General features: G+C 45.4%; 1 protein-coding gene across 1 annotated transcript in view; it reads left to right on the top strand.

Annotated features, from left to right (window-relative positions):
• Positions 1-10,476, top strand: part of LOC147626080 (short integuments 2, mitochondrial-like) — a 39,924-nt gene extending 29,448 nt beyond the window's left edge. The window contains exons 5-8 of the mRNA XM_086817645.1: positions 9,445-9,515; positions 9,592-9,688; positions 9,767-10,017; positions 10,137-10,476. Coding sequence (XP_086673771.1) covers positions 9,445-9,515; positions 9,592-9,688; positions 9,767-10,017; positions 10,137-10,409 — 692 coding nt within the window. The 3' untranslated portion in view covers positions 10,410-10,476. The remainder of the gene's footprint in view (positions 1-9,444; positions 9,516-9,591; positions 9,689-9,766; positions 10,018-10,136) is intronic.
• Positions 10,477-14,437: the final 3,961 nt, after the last annotated feature.

Raw genomic sequence — 14,437 nt, forward strand, 5'->3', positions numbered from 1 at the left:
AAATGGAAAGATGGACACTAGCACTGGGGCCGGAACGGGCCGACCCCCCCCCTCAATATATGATATATTTATTGGGAGTATTTAACAAATACAATGCTCCATGGGTTCCGAGAACCAGATGATGTCCATGTACATATGAAAACAGTACCAAACAAATAGGTTCGAAGTCGAAATTCGATGTAGATGCTCGAAGCAGAACGACCACTAGCGTGGTCCAGTCTCTACGGTCCTGTGCTTTCACTGGACTCCGCGGAGAGCGCCTCACTGGTGTTCCGAGACCACGCACAAACAGGCGCTCTCGTACTAACGCCTGGCTCTCCCGATCTCAGCACCTTTGGACCGAGGTTCTCCAATAGAGCTTGGACAACCCGGCACTGAACGGGTGTTACCGTAGGGAATGAATCCCTTCGCAGATTTAACACAAAGTACTTTATTTCAATCTGACAATTTACTTACTTGTTGTTGTTGTTGTGCATGACAGAAGGAAGTCCAATACCCGAGGTAACCGCAAAAAGCACAGCCGCCTGCTGTGAGAGAAGGAGCACCCACTAGCAAGGAAGGAGAGGCCTGGCTACAGCATGAAGGAACCGGTTGATTTGAAGAGGTGGCCGCTTGTTGAGAGTGGGCAGTCCACTTATAGATGGTGGGAAGCCTTACTGAAGACAGGCGCAGCACGTGAGCACACAGGCGTCTACAAGAGCAGCACCATATGGAGGCAGCCTGCTGGGGATATAACGCAGTCTGTGTAGAAAGGAAACGACCGGCTGTAGAGGTGCACACAGCCGCCTGTGAGAAAAGGGACGCCTGTAGAAGAGCAGGCACAGCCAGCAGCAGCATAAACAGTCGCCTGCAAGGTTCAACGCAGCCAGCTGGAGATTTAACGCAGCCACCAGCACCCGCCTTGGAGCAAAAGCACATATAATTCAGCAGCCGCCTGGGAGCATGGGGTGGTGTTTGGTTGCAGCCTGTAGTGCAGGGGAAACAGTCGCTTGAGAGAGAGAAGCATGCGCAAAGGGATGGTCGCCGGTTAGAGAACGAGCGCAAGGTAGAAGCGATCCGCCGGGTGGTGATCTCCACGCTTGAAGGAGAAGGTTTTTTTTATAAAACTTAAGGTGGAGTTACACTAGTGATTTCCACGCTTGCATGTAGGTGAGGAGTGTGGGTAGGTGACCATGCCCACCCCCACACTCACTTAAGTGGGACTCCCCACCTTGGCCCCTAAGTGGGTGCCCACTTTTAAATGAATGTGAACACTTAACCTTATAAAACAAAAGGTTAGAAATAAGATATTAAAAACAACATGTGCAATATACCTACCACCTGTTCACATGCACCGAAACTCGTCAGAATACAGAGCAGACTTCACGACTCACTGGCAGGCGTCCCCGCTCAGTAAGTAACACGTCAAGCAGGCAAACACAAAAATACATGTCATGCGAAAACAGTTTCAAACATGTAAATCATGTGTGCATGTGCAAATAGTAACATGGACATATCTCCCGTTAATGGAACAAGTACAAAATATTTGTCGGCACAAAACTGGCACGACATAAAAAACATAAAAACCTGGTCTTTCTATGGAGTGACAGTTCCATCGGTAAGACACAGTTCCAGGCACGAGTCTCCCTATGGTGTGACAATCCCATAGGCAAAACACGGCACGAATACTGGCTCTTCCATGGCGTGACAATCCCATGGGTCGAACACAGTCCAGGTCATACACGGGTGGCACCAGTTTGGCCTCAGTCCATACGACACCATCCTGCTAACACACGGGTGGCACCAGTCTGGCTCTCGTCCATGTCAGCAAAATACTGGCCTCTTCACACGAGACACCGGCCTGGTCTCAAGTGAACGAGACGCAAAAGCTGGAGATGGACCAAATGGTCGGCCAATTGGTGACATCCCCCCGGGCTTCTAAAGAGTTGTCCTCAACTGAAAAGCCTCAAGATATGCCTGCAACAACTGTGGATAATCAACAAAATAGTCCTCATTTACCCACTTGGCATCAATAGGCAAATAATTCTTAAACTTCACAAGGTATCTCCTGGAAAGCTTTCCTGCAGGTAGCTTTCGCTCCCTGTGAAAAACAATCTGTTCTGGCTGGAGGATCTCCTCAAGCTCTTCAATCTCTGGCGGATCTTCTATGACAGGCTCATCAGGATCTGGCCCCACATATTTCCGAAATAGACTCACATGAAAAGCATTGTGAATCTTCCAATGACTAGGTAAAGCAAGCCTGTAGGACACTTCATTGATCTTGTGAATCACCTTAAAGGGTCCATAATAGCGAGGAGAAAGCTTAGGATATGATCCTTCTCGTCCTGGCCTCTTCCGAAGCCTAGCCTTCTCAAATTTTAGCAATACCCAATCACCTTCTTTGACTTCCATGTCTCTTCTATGCTTGTTAGCAGCCATTTTATGCTTATCCTGAGATCTTGCAATGGCTGTCCGCACCTGACCAAAGGCAACATCCAAGTCACGAACATATTCATCAGCTGCAAAAATCTCATCCTTTGTATGAAGGATGGGTGGTAATACCACTCTGCCATAGATAATCTCAAACGGAGCCTTTCCCGTGGAAGCATGGATCGTATTGTTGTAGGCAAACTCAATAAGTGGAAGATACTTCTCCCATGCACTCTTTTGATCTGCCACATAACACTTCAATAAATCCAACATGGCTGAATTTGCAGCTTCACTTTGGCCATCCGTTTGGGGATGATAAGCTGATGAAAACTCAAGCTTAGTACCCATATTATCAAATAAATCCCTCCAAAAGAGGCTTGTAGTCTTGGGATCTCTATCCCCAACAATGGATTTAGGCATACCATGATGCTTGAAAATATTAGCAAGAAAAAGCTTTACCATATGATCAGCTTTAATGGTTTTCTTGACGGGCAAGAAATGAGCTTGCTTGCTAAATCTGTCCACAATGGTCCAAATAGCATCATTCCCATGCTGGGATCTAGGCAAGTCCATAATAAAATCCATAGTTATGCTTTCCCAAGGTTGCGAGGGAATAGGCGACGGCTGAAGCAAACCTGGAGGTTTTTGTCTATCAAATTTCACCTTTTGGCAAGTAATACATGCACGCACATAAGCCTCAATGTCTTTACGCATGCTCGGCCAAAAGAAATACCTCTGAATCATGCGTGTAGTAGGCATAATACCTCGATGACCAGCATAAGGTGGAGCGTGACATTCGTCCATAACCTTTGGACGCAAATCCTTTACCACACATAGGCAATTATCCTTCATGAGATAACCCTCGTTGATAACATAAGAGGCATGTGAATGACCAGCCATCAAATCAGTCCATATATGGCAAAAATCAGCATCCAAATGATACAAATCTCTCATAGCGGATAAGTCTCCATGAGAGGCCACTGAGACTGCAGCTACATAAGGCCTCCTGGATAGTGCATCGGCCACCACATTTTTCTTTCCTGGAGTATGCACAATCTGAAAATGAAACATGGAAAGAAAGTTTGCCATTCTCATCTGCTTCTCTGAAAGCTTTGTTTGAGATAGAAAGTATCTCAAGCTTTGATGATCTGTCTTGACTACAAATTCAGCCCCAAGAAGATAATGTTTCCATATCTTTAAGGCATGAATTACAGCCAAGAGCTCTTTCTCATAGATATCCATATGAAGCTCAGCATCATGCAAACGACGGCTCTCGTATGCAACTGCATACCCTTCTTGCTTTAGCAGACTTGATTTGAAGAGTGGTTATCACCAGATACACGTGGTGCCACAAGATGTCCATAAGACTGCATTCAGGACAAGCTTCGGATTATATGAATTTTTGGTAATGCCTTTTGGTCTCACCAATGCTCCTGCTACGTTTAATCGTATGATGGATAGGATATTCCGACCCCATCGCAAATTTACAGGAGTATTCTTTGATGACATCTTGGTTTTCTCCAAGAATGAGCAGGAACACAGAACTCATTTGGTCACAGTATTCGAAGAGTTGCGGAAGCATAAACTTTTCATTAATGCCAAGAAAAGTGAGTTTTTCCTTTTAGAGACTCATTATCTGGGTCATATTGTATCCAAAGATGGAGTTACAATGGATTCTGCAAAGATAGCGACCATTCGCAATTGGCCAGAATTGCAAAACGTACATCAAGTACGTAGTTTTTTTGGGATTATGTTCGTACTATAGGTGTTTCATAAGGCATTTTGCTATGATTGCCACTTCTCTACATGATCTCACGAAGAAGAAATCTGCTTTCAAATGGACTTCAAAGGAACAGGATGCTTTCTTGCAGCTCAAGCATGCTATCATATATGGCCCAGTATTGATTGTTCCTGACTTGCACAAGTCCATTCGTGGTTGAATGTGATGCTTGTGGTGATTGCATTGGAGCTGTCCTAAATCAAGAAGGGCATGGAGTTGCATACGAGAGCTTGATACCAATGAAACCGATCCCGTCAAGTGGGAAGACTCCGTTGGACACCCACACGCTTAATAGCACAACTTTAAAACCACAATTTGAAATGAACAACTTAATACAACTTGAATTTGAAAATGAAATGAAATGGAAAGATGAACACCAGCACTGGGGCCGGAACGGGCCGATCCCCCCCCTCAATATATGATATATTTATTGGGAGTATTTAACAAATACAATGCTCCATGGGTTCCGAGAACCAGATGATGGCCATGTACATATGAAAATAGTACCAAACAAATAGGTTCGAAGTCGAAATTCGATGTAGATGCTCGAAGCAGAACGACCACTAGCGTGGTCCAGTCTCTACGGTCCTGTGCTTTCACTGGACTCTGCGGAGAGCGCCTCACTGGTGTTCCGAGACCACGCACAAACAGGCGCTCTCGTACTAATGCTTGGCTCTCCCGATCTCAGCACCTTTGGACCGAGGTTCTCCAATAGAGCTTGGACAACCCGGCACCGAACGGGTGTTACCGTAGGGAATGAATCCCTTCGCAGATTTAACACAAAGTACTTTATTTAAATCTGAAAATTTACTTACTTGTTGTGGATGACAGAAGGAAGTCCAATACCCGAGGTATTTGTGAAGAAGAAACAGCCACCTTGTTGAGATGGCACAGTCGCCTCATGGTGAACTTAGGGCAGCCACCAAGATAAATACAACCGCAAAAAGCACAGCCGCCTGCTGTGAGAGGAGGAGCACCCACTAGCAAGGAAGGAGAGGCCTGGCTACAGCATGAAGGAACCAGTTGATTTGAAGAGGTAGCCGCCTGTTGAGAGTGGGCAGTCCACTTATAGATGGTGGGAAGCCTTACTGAAGACATAAGCAGCACGTGAGCACACAGGCGCCTACAAGAGCAGCACCATATGGAGGCAGCCTGCTGGGGATATAACGCAGCCTGTGTAGAAAGGAAACGACCGGCTGTAGAGGTGCACACAGCCGCCTGTGAGAAAAGGGACGCCTGTAGAAGAGCAGGCGCAGCCAGCAGCAGCATAAACAGTCGCCTGCAAGGTTCAACGCAGCCAGCTGGAGATTTAACGCAGCCACCAGCACCCGCCTTGGAGCAAAAGCACATATAATTCAGCAGCCGCCTGGGAGCATGGGGTGGTGTTTGGTTGCAGCCTGTAGTGCAGGGGAAACAGTCGCCTGAGAGAGAGAAGCATGTGCAAAGGGATGGTCGCCGGTTAGAGAACGAGCGCAAGGTAGAAGCGATCCGCCGGGTGGTGATCTCCACGCTTGAAGGAGAAGGTTTTTTTTATAAAACTTAAGGTGGAGTTACACTAGTGATTTCCACGCTTGCATGTAGGTGAGGAGTGTGGGTAGGTGACCATGCCCACCCCCACACTCACTTAAGTGGGTGCCCACTTTTAAATGAATGTGAACACTTAACCTTATAAAACAAAAGGTTAGAAATAAGATATTAAAAACAACATGTGCAATATACCTACCACCTGTTCACATGCACCGAAACTCGTAAGAATACAGAGCAGACTTCACGACTCACTGGCAAGCGTCCCCGCTCAGTAAGTAAACGTCAAGCAGGCAAACACAAAAATACATGTCATGCGAAAACAGTTTCAAAAATGCAAATCATGTGTGCATGTGCAAATAGTAACATGGACATATCTCCCGTTCATGGAACAAGTACAAAATATCTGTCGGCACAAAACTGGCACGACATAAAAAACATAAAAACCTGGTCTTCCTATGGAGTGACAGTCCCATAGGTAAGATACAGTTCCAGGCACGAGTCTCCCTATGGTGTGACAGTCCCATAGGCAAAACACGGCACGAATACTGGCTCTTCCATGGCGTGACAATCCCATGGGTCGAACATAGTCCAGGTCATACACGGGTGGCACCAGTCTGGCTCCCGTCCATACGACACCATCCTGCTAACACACGGGTGGCACCAGTCTGGCTCCCGTCCATGTCAGCAAAATACTGGCCTCTTCACACGAGACACCGGCGTGGTCTCAAGTGAACGAGACGCAAAAGCTGGAGATGGACCAAATGGTCGGCCAATTGGTGACAGTTGGTCGTGTGCTGGTTGGAGGCGCATGCATGTAGTAGGCCAAGCCTACGTAGGCGCCCTGGCTAGGCCTACGCAAGTGCCTAGGCCAGGCGGGCAGGCGCCCAGGCCAGGCCTACGCAGGCGCCTAGGCCAGGCCTGCGCAGGCGACCAAGCCAGGTGGGCAGGCGCCCAAGCCAGGCCTACGCAGGTGCCCAGGTCTATGCCGCCTTGTGGCTAGGCCTACGTAGGCGAGCTGGTGTAGACAGCTACGCCGACCTTCATACAGGCGGCGTCGGCAGTACGTGAAGCAACAACAGTAAGGTGCACGTCTGCACTAGATCTAGGCTCCAAGACCATAGAGTTCTCACAAACTCGGGAGACTCTCTATATGACTAATAACTAACCTTGGCCACCCTTTTATAGGCTCTTGGTCGGTCATCGGGCGTCCACACTTGGGCGCCCGCCCGTCCATACTTGGGTGTCCGTCGGTTAGTCTATCCCTAACTGAGCTCACCAATCAGCCTGCCTAGCTCCAAGCTTTCCCAAACCTCGAAGCTAGTCTTGCGTGCGTGTAGCACACGGTAGATACACACTGTGCACATGGCATATAAAGCTGAACGCTTTAGACAGGCTGGGTTGTTGCATCCTTTGCAAATCCCAAGTAATAAATGGGAAAGTATTCCATGGATTTTATTACCGGATTGCCAAGAATACATCAAGGCCACGATTCTATTTGGGTTGTGGTAGATCGTTTGACAAAAATGGCTAGATTTTTATCGACCCGGATGACTATTACAGCTACGCAATTAGCACGGCAGTTTATCGAGCAATTTTCTAGACTGTACGGGTTACCGCACATCAGCACCATATCCAAGAGCGGCGAACTCACTGACACTCACACTCGGAGATCACGCTCCGAGGTATTTTTGCCTTGCCATCGCCTATGTATCATATATTACACCCCCATTATGGTACTGGTTAGAGCTAGACAGATCTGCATTGCATTCTTGTATACCCTACGCATATAGGTTGCATACTGAGCCTCTAGCAGTAGTGCTCCATCCATCACACCCCCCCCCACTAGCTCAGTACTTTCATACTTTATTTCATGTTCATTTTGTCCTTTTTTTTCTGGACATCCAGGAGACATTGACAGTTGTACATTGATTTGTCTCATAGGTCGAGTTCGGCCTCTAGTAGACGTTAATACAGCTCTCTCTCTCTCTCTCTCTCTCTCTCTCTCTCTCTTCTGTATGCGTTTTGCATCAGGTTGTTCTAGGATGGTGTTTAGGGCTGAAAGAAGCATAGTCACAGGAAACGACCGTTTCAGTCCCTAGAAACGCGTTTCTCCGTTTCAGGATTCCATCCGTTTCCATGCATTTCCCAAGTGCTATTGTCACAGGAAATGGCCGTTTCCACCCCTAAAAACTTGTTTCTGCGTTTCCATTCCTTGAACGTTTCCGTTCTTGTTTCTCGTTTTTGGTGACTATGGAAAGAAGACTCCCAGAGCTTCCGCATGTGACATCTTGTTTGCCATGTGGATACTTCTAATAACTTATAAGTGCCCCCAAGGTCGCTTATATAGCAATAACCTTGCTTTATTTGTAAGCTTTTTAATCAGCCCCTTGCTATTATTTATTGACCACAGCCAATCTAGACCTCATCTTGCTAGTGCCCTTAGCCCACGTGTGAACCCTCCAAGTCCCCCCCACGCCATGCTAAGCCTCAACCCTAATCTAGGATTAACCCTAACCCTAATCTTGGGTTAACACACGTCCCTAGCCTTGGGTTAACCTAACCCTAGGCCGGTCGGATGTAACACTTTTGATGTCATGTATCACCATCCTTGCATTAGGCAAGGAAGGGATCGGAGCTCCAGATGCTATGCCTGTCCCTCCACAGTTTTGAATTGCCTCGGAGACACTCTCAATGGCGGTGGAAAGTGTGGATGAGGTTAGTCCATATAGAGCAGATGGATTCCACAGGATAGATATGCCATGCCAATGCTAAGCTGCTGGCTACCTTTACATGAGGGTTCATGGGGAGTTGTTTGCACCTTAGGAGTTGATGGTATAGGGTGAGCCACAGTAACAACTAATTTGATGGTAGGACAAATGGAGTGCTAGTCCAATGCCATAATAAACTGATCTTCTTTTTTCTGTGGCTGACATAGGAATCTTGCGGTAGGGGCGTGGACGGCTAGGATGGGTAGATCGACCAGTTGTCGGCGCTGTGGAGCAGCATAGGTCTTAGTGCAATCATTTCTTTGTGGACTGCCTGAAGCACACGAGCTATGCAGATGATGCTACATGTCTTCACGTAGGATGGGCTGAGTTCTCATTTTTCTCTACTAGGAAGCAGTTGCTCTGGGTGATGGAGAGAACCCCGCATTGCATTAAAAGGACTGCATGTGCTTGTTATTCCACCTGGAGTTTCAGCACATCATCGTCCTTGAGGTGAGATAGGTGTGTGAGTTCTTGAGCCTTGTCTTTGACCTGGGGTACAAAAGTTGCTAAGTAGCCTCACAGCCCAGAGGTTTGGCAGGCATGGTTCTATGAGATCATTGAGGGGAGTGCTAGCCCTGCGGTTGAGTCTGCTTGTGTCACCTGGACAGAATTCATTCATGCTCACTGGCCAATTGGAGCGCCTTCAAGGCAGCTCCAGGGCCATGCAGGGTAACTTTCTTGCACATATGTCAAACATCTCTCATGGCTAGAAGCATGGATTGGAATATAGGCCGCACTGAGGCTTTTCCCTTCGCCCCATCATATGCACTCTCTTCGAGAGCTGCCTAGCCATGGAGCGAGCCCCCTTTGCTTTGGATTCATTCCGTGAAAATCTAATGATTAGGGCTAGACTAGCACTAGCTACTCTGTATTGCTTGTGTTAGAGCACATCCTTTTTTTAGTTACGAGTGTATTGAATAAATCATTTTACATCAAAATTTGGATGTTTTTCCTGCACAGACCAGGAAAAGCTGAACAAAGCAACTGTAGGGTCATTGCCTGGTGTCACTCAGAGCTTGCAAGAATTTAAGGTATCACGACTTTAAATGTCGTATTTTGGATACAATCATTGTTTTGCCAGACAGACTAAATTTGTTGCTGTGATAGATCAACAGTCAACCCAGCATCTGTGTTCTCGACACACCTGGAGTACTGGTTCCCAACATTAGTGATTTGAACACAGGATTGAAGCTGGCCTTGACAGGTACTCCACTGCCTTGACAGGTACTATATTGACAAATCATCCTGGTTTGCCTGAAAGTACATCTTATGTTTTTTGAAGGAGCAATAAAAGATTCAGTTGTTGGGGAAGAGATACTCGGCCGTTTTCTATTGGCATTGCTTAATAGCCGCCAAGCTCCTCTCAAATGGAAGAAAGGTATAGAGGAAGCTAGGGCTAAAGAAGAGGCAGAAAAGAAAGCAATCATGGAAAAATCAAAACCCAAAACCTTGTTGGAGCTGAAAAGGCAAGCCTACTTGGCGCAAAAAAAGGTGACCAGCAAGAAGAAAGAGTGGGTGACCAACCACAATAAGGTGCAGCTTTAAAGACCTTGCCGGATACTGATGTAAATATCACATGTTATCTTGCCATAAATGATGATATTCTTGCCATAAATGATGCAGCTGTTTTTTGTATGTCTTGCCCTTCACAGGACAGTGTGGTGCTATCTGTACGTGAGGCACTGTATAACACACTATCAAACTTCCATGGAAACCTTGAAGATGAAGGTGAAATGGAAGGTCTTGTGGACACACAAATGCATGAGCTACGGAAGGTGCTGGAAGTCTCTATGGATCTAGGTGATGTAGGCTGGATACTAGTTTCAAAAAAAATGCTCAACCTTTATAGAACAGGAAGGCTTGGCCATTATGCACTAGATGTACTTCCGGAGGACGTTGAGGGTGACAATCTTGGCGGAATGTAAGTACCTTCAATTTTGTTGTCCAAAAGCAGACCAGAAGTTTTTGAATGTAAATATTAGCTTTTGACTCTTTGAGCTTCTGTTATATGCACCATGTTTTATTACAGGTGGTGCCAAAATATCTAAAAACCAAGCATGTTAAGGCCTAAATTAATGTGAACCAAACACTCTTAGTTTGGTAACGTACGGACAGTACGGGGGCCTTGCAATGTGTTACTTATCGTCTGAGATGTCCGCCTTCACACAGGATTTGCTGGCAAGATGGGCAGTCTTCATATGCTCCTTTGTTTGCAAACTTTATGGAGTTCTCTAACAAGGAAACATCCTCCACGAATAGTTGGGATGCAGGTGCATATGTATGATTTTCATGCAGATTCAGTATTGCTTTTAGAGATAGACCCTAGAGAGATGAGGCTTGAATGGTCATCTCAAGATACATGACGTATTATTGCAATGGCAAATGCTCAAATGGTCATCTCGAGACACATGCAGCTTTCACATTGTGAAGTTTTCGTCCGAGTTGCGGCCAGTTGATATTGTGCTAATCCTTTCCATCTTTAGTGGTGCATTTGCCCTATCAACTACTTATTTGCTGTACTAATTCTTTTTGCTACTTCCTCTAGTGCTAGGCTTCGTTATGGCTGAGTCTGCCTTGCATCTCCGGAGGTTTGACAGAAACTCAGGACGAAGGCCTTCGTGTGAATACATGCTCTTATGTGTGCCTGTGGAGTGCGTGTGTGTGTGCCTGTGGAGTGCGTGTGAGCATATCTTGATACAGAGTTCTACACCCACTATTGGGCACTGATGGCGTTAGTGTCTAGTCCATGCTATGCATAATGGAGTTGATAGTTTCATAGTCTTGTGGGTTGACTACCATGAGTATATAACATGCACGTTCCTAAAAGGTGAATTTGGGCATGTACTTGGATTCATCTAGGTATATATATATATATATATATATATATATACATACATGACATATTACTACACATGGCAAATGCTTTTTAGACTTGGGGCTACACATAAGCTACTTATTTATCCCGTTGCTCGACATTGGACAACCTTATGTTCTTCACACATGGAGGGGGTCAATCAGTGTGGATTACTTACGGGGTCTCTCTCTCTGATGCGACACGTCCAGGATCTTACCATTCCACCATCACTCAGATTACACATACATAGCTTGTTCATCTTTGCCACCCACACTTATCCCCCTATTAGTTTCACCCGCATTCATTTCCATCATGATATAGACCATGTCTATGAGGATCATCTCTCATTGCATTTCTGATCTTGATCTCACACTATCTATTTTTAATCCTCACATCATAGCTCTCTTCCATCATCCACGATTCAGTCAAAGCCAATTTTACTTGCATAGCATCCTCTTATTTTAAGCCCCCTTCGGGCTCACGAGCACAAATCGGGTGGTATGATGATGAATGCAATAATACATGCCTTAGGGTTCTCTGCTAGAGTAGGTGTGTAGGTGGATATTTGCATGTAATATGTAGATATCCTTTTGTTGCCTTATCTGCTAGAAGAAACATGCATTCTTGGCCAGACACAAGAGACCATCCATGTCCATCAGAGATCTTCTATTATAGGAATTATTACTACTAATATATTTCTCCATTACTTTTTATGGGTTATATAATGGTTTTGTACCTAGGATCGATAGTTTTTTATTGGGTTTATGATGGTATTTGTACACAAGGTCCAATGATTGTACAAGCTATGAGATTGGGAGATTTTCTAGTACAATGTGCGAGCACAATGTTAAAACATGTTTGAAGACAACACCTGCTTGAACTATGTAAATGCATCTAGAGGAGCTGAAGATTCTTGGAACTAAGCAACCTTAGGGTGTGCTCGTGAAACTGCATGTTATTGGGCTTTTGGTTTAGTTTTATATATGAAAGTATTTGTTTTAATATTTAGTTTTATTGCGAAAGCTTGTTTAAACTTTTGTGAAGTATGTGTACACACATTGTTGTGGAAGGGCATACACGTTAGTCTAAAAGGCTGTCCACCACATTAATAGGTGCTCGTGGGTTTTCATCATTAATGTGCTTTTTCTTATACTAAGGTGCGGACTTTCATAAATGTTTTGGCTCTTGCAAGAGTAGTAGGAAAGAGGTCTTTTATCTTCTCTCTTGTTGTTCAAGTCAAAAGCTTACAGCTTACCTTAGCCTTGTTGAATCATATAACCACAGTGAGAAGGATTTCTTACACAAGGCATCACAAACCAATGTCACACATGAAGATGAAGAAACCCGCAACGAAATGCAAACTTTTCAGAGTAGAAGACTCATAGGTCTTTTAAAGGTCTACCTCAAAGAAGTTGGCTTGACTTCCATCATGTCACCATTTGGTTCATCTCCATTTTTGGAGCCATTTCTATGAGATTCACTTCATAGAACAGCTAGATTTGTACCATGTTCACATGTGGCCAGGCCAGTGCCCATGTGAAAGAGTCAGTTATCTTGTGTCACATGGACGGGAACCAATTTGACCAGTATTGTGCCATATGGACGGAAGCTTGTTTGTTGCCACCCGTGTATGACCAGGATTGCGTCTTATCCATGGGATTGTCACTCCATGGTAGGACTGATATTTGTGCTGACCTTGTCTATGGGATTGTCACTCCATAGGAAGGGTTGTGCCATGATGCGTGTTTTGCCTATGGGACTATCACTCCATAGGAAAACCAAGATTTCACATTTCTGTCGCATTAGTTTTGTGCCCGACAAGAAATCCTTGTACAAGTTTCATGAAAGGGAGATTTCGTCCATTACATGTGCACATGCATTTATGTTTGTATGCATAAACTTGTTTTCTCATGACTTGTTTTCGTGTGTTTGCCTGTTATGACGTGACAGTACATTGGATGGGGACGTCCCCAGTGTACTGTGGGTGTGCTGTCTGTTTGACGAGTTGTTATGGTGTGTGAACAGGTGGTAAGTATTTTCCTTTTTGGCCTTTTCAACTGTAAAATCCAAGAAGTAATGTAAATTTTAATGTTTATAGGGTTGGATGTTCACACGTTTAAAATAATGATCGGACACTTTCTAGTGTGGGTGCCCAAGAGCTAACCTTTGAATAAGATTTAATAATATTTAAAGCATGTATTGCATGGGAAACTTTTCTTTTTCCACACGTGGAAGGTAAGTAGGGAGGGGGGGGGTGGGAGGGTGGTTGATGAAGGAAGGCGACTACAGAATTGAGGAAAAGAGGTTGATTTGGCTATTGTTTTTTGCACCCGCATGCTGTCCTTGTACTCGCATGCTGTTCTTGTACTTGGCTGCAACATCAGTACTCGCATACTAGCACCTGTACCCGGTTGCAGTACTGTACCTGCCTGCTAGCATCAGTACCCGGTTGCTAGTACCTATACCCGGTTGCAGCACTGTACCCGGTTGCCAGCACTTGCACCCGGCTGCTAGCACTTGCACCCGGCTGCCAGCATCTGTACCTGTCTCTAGCACCTGTACTCGCCTGTTGATTACCTATTTACAGTCCTATAACACATGATTATTACTATCGACAATTACCACGACTGTATCTGTTGATTATCACCTTTGTCCTGGTTGGCTGTCTTGTTTGTGCCTGCTGTTTGCACCCATTAGGAGTACACCAAAAAGGGAATGATCTTCTCTGTTGAGATTTGAATTTAAATCTTTGCCAGGTATTTGTTTCTATATTTTCTTTCAAATTCAGATAAAAATAAAGTTAAATGTTATTTTTACAAGCTTTGTGTAGGCAAGCATCACTCCCAACTGCCTTCACCATGGAAGGCCATCAGGATAGTGACTTTTCCCATGATTGCCCTGACCGCGCCCTCACCTTTAGAGGAGCGAGTGAAGGTCATGTGGGTATGAGGAAAAACAGGGAGCAAAGCTGACTTGGGAGCACGTGGTATTTCTCTCTCTGTGGTGCTTCACCTTGCCAGGTGCTAGTACGGGCGTGCCTGTTGGTGCACGGTCCCGGAAGACTAGTGAGGGCAGGTGTTCACAGAGTGAAGGTGGGAG

The sequence above is a fragment of the Cibotium barometz genome, chromosome 23, assembly GCF_041138505.1.
Source record: "Cibotium barometz isolate CiBa-2024 chromosome 23, ASM4113850v1, whole genome shotgun sequence".
NCBI lineage: Eukaryota > Viridiplantae > Streptophyta > Polypodiopsida > Cyatheales > Cibotiaceae > Cibotium > Cibotium barometz.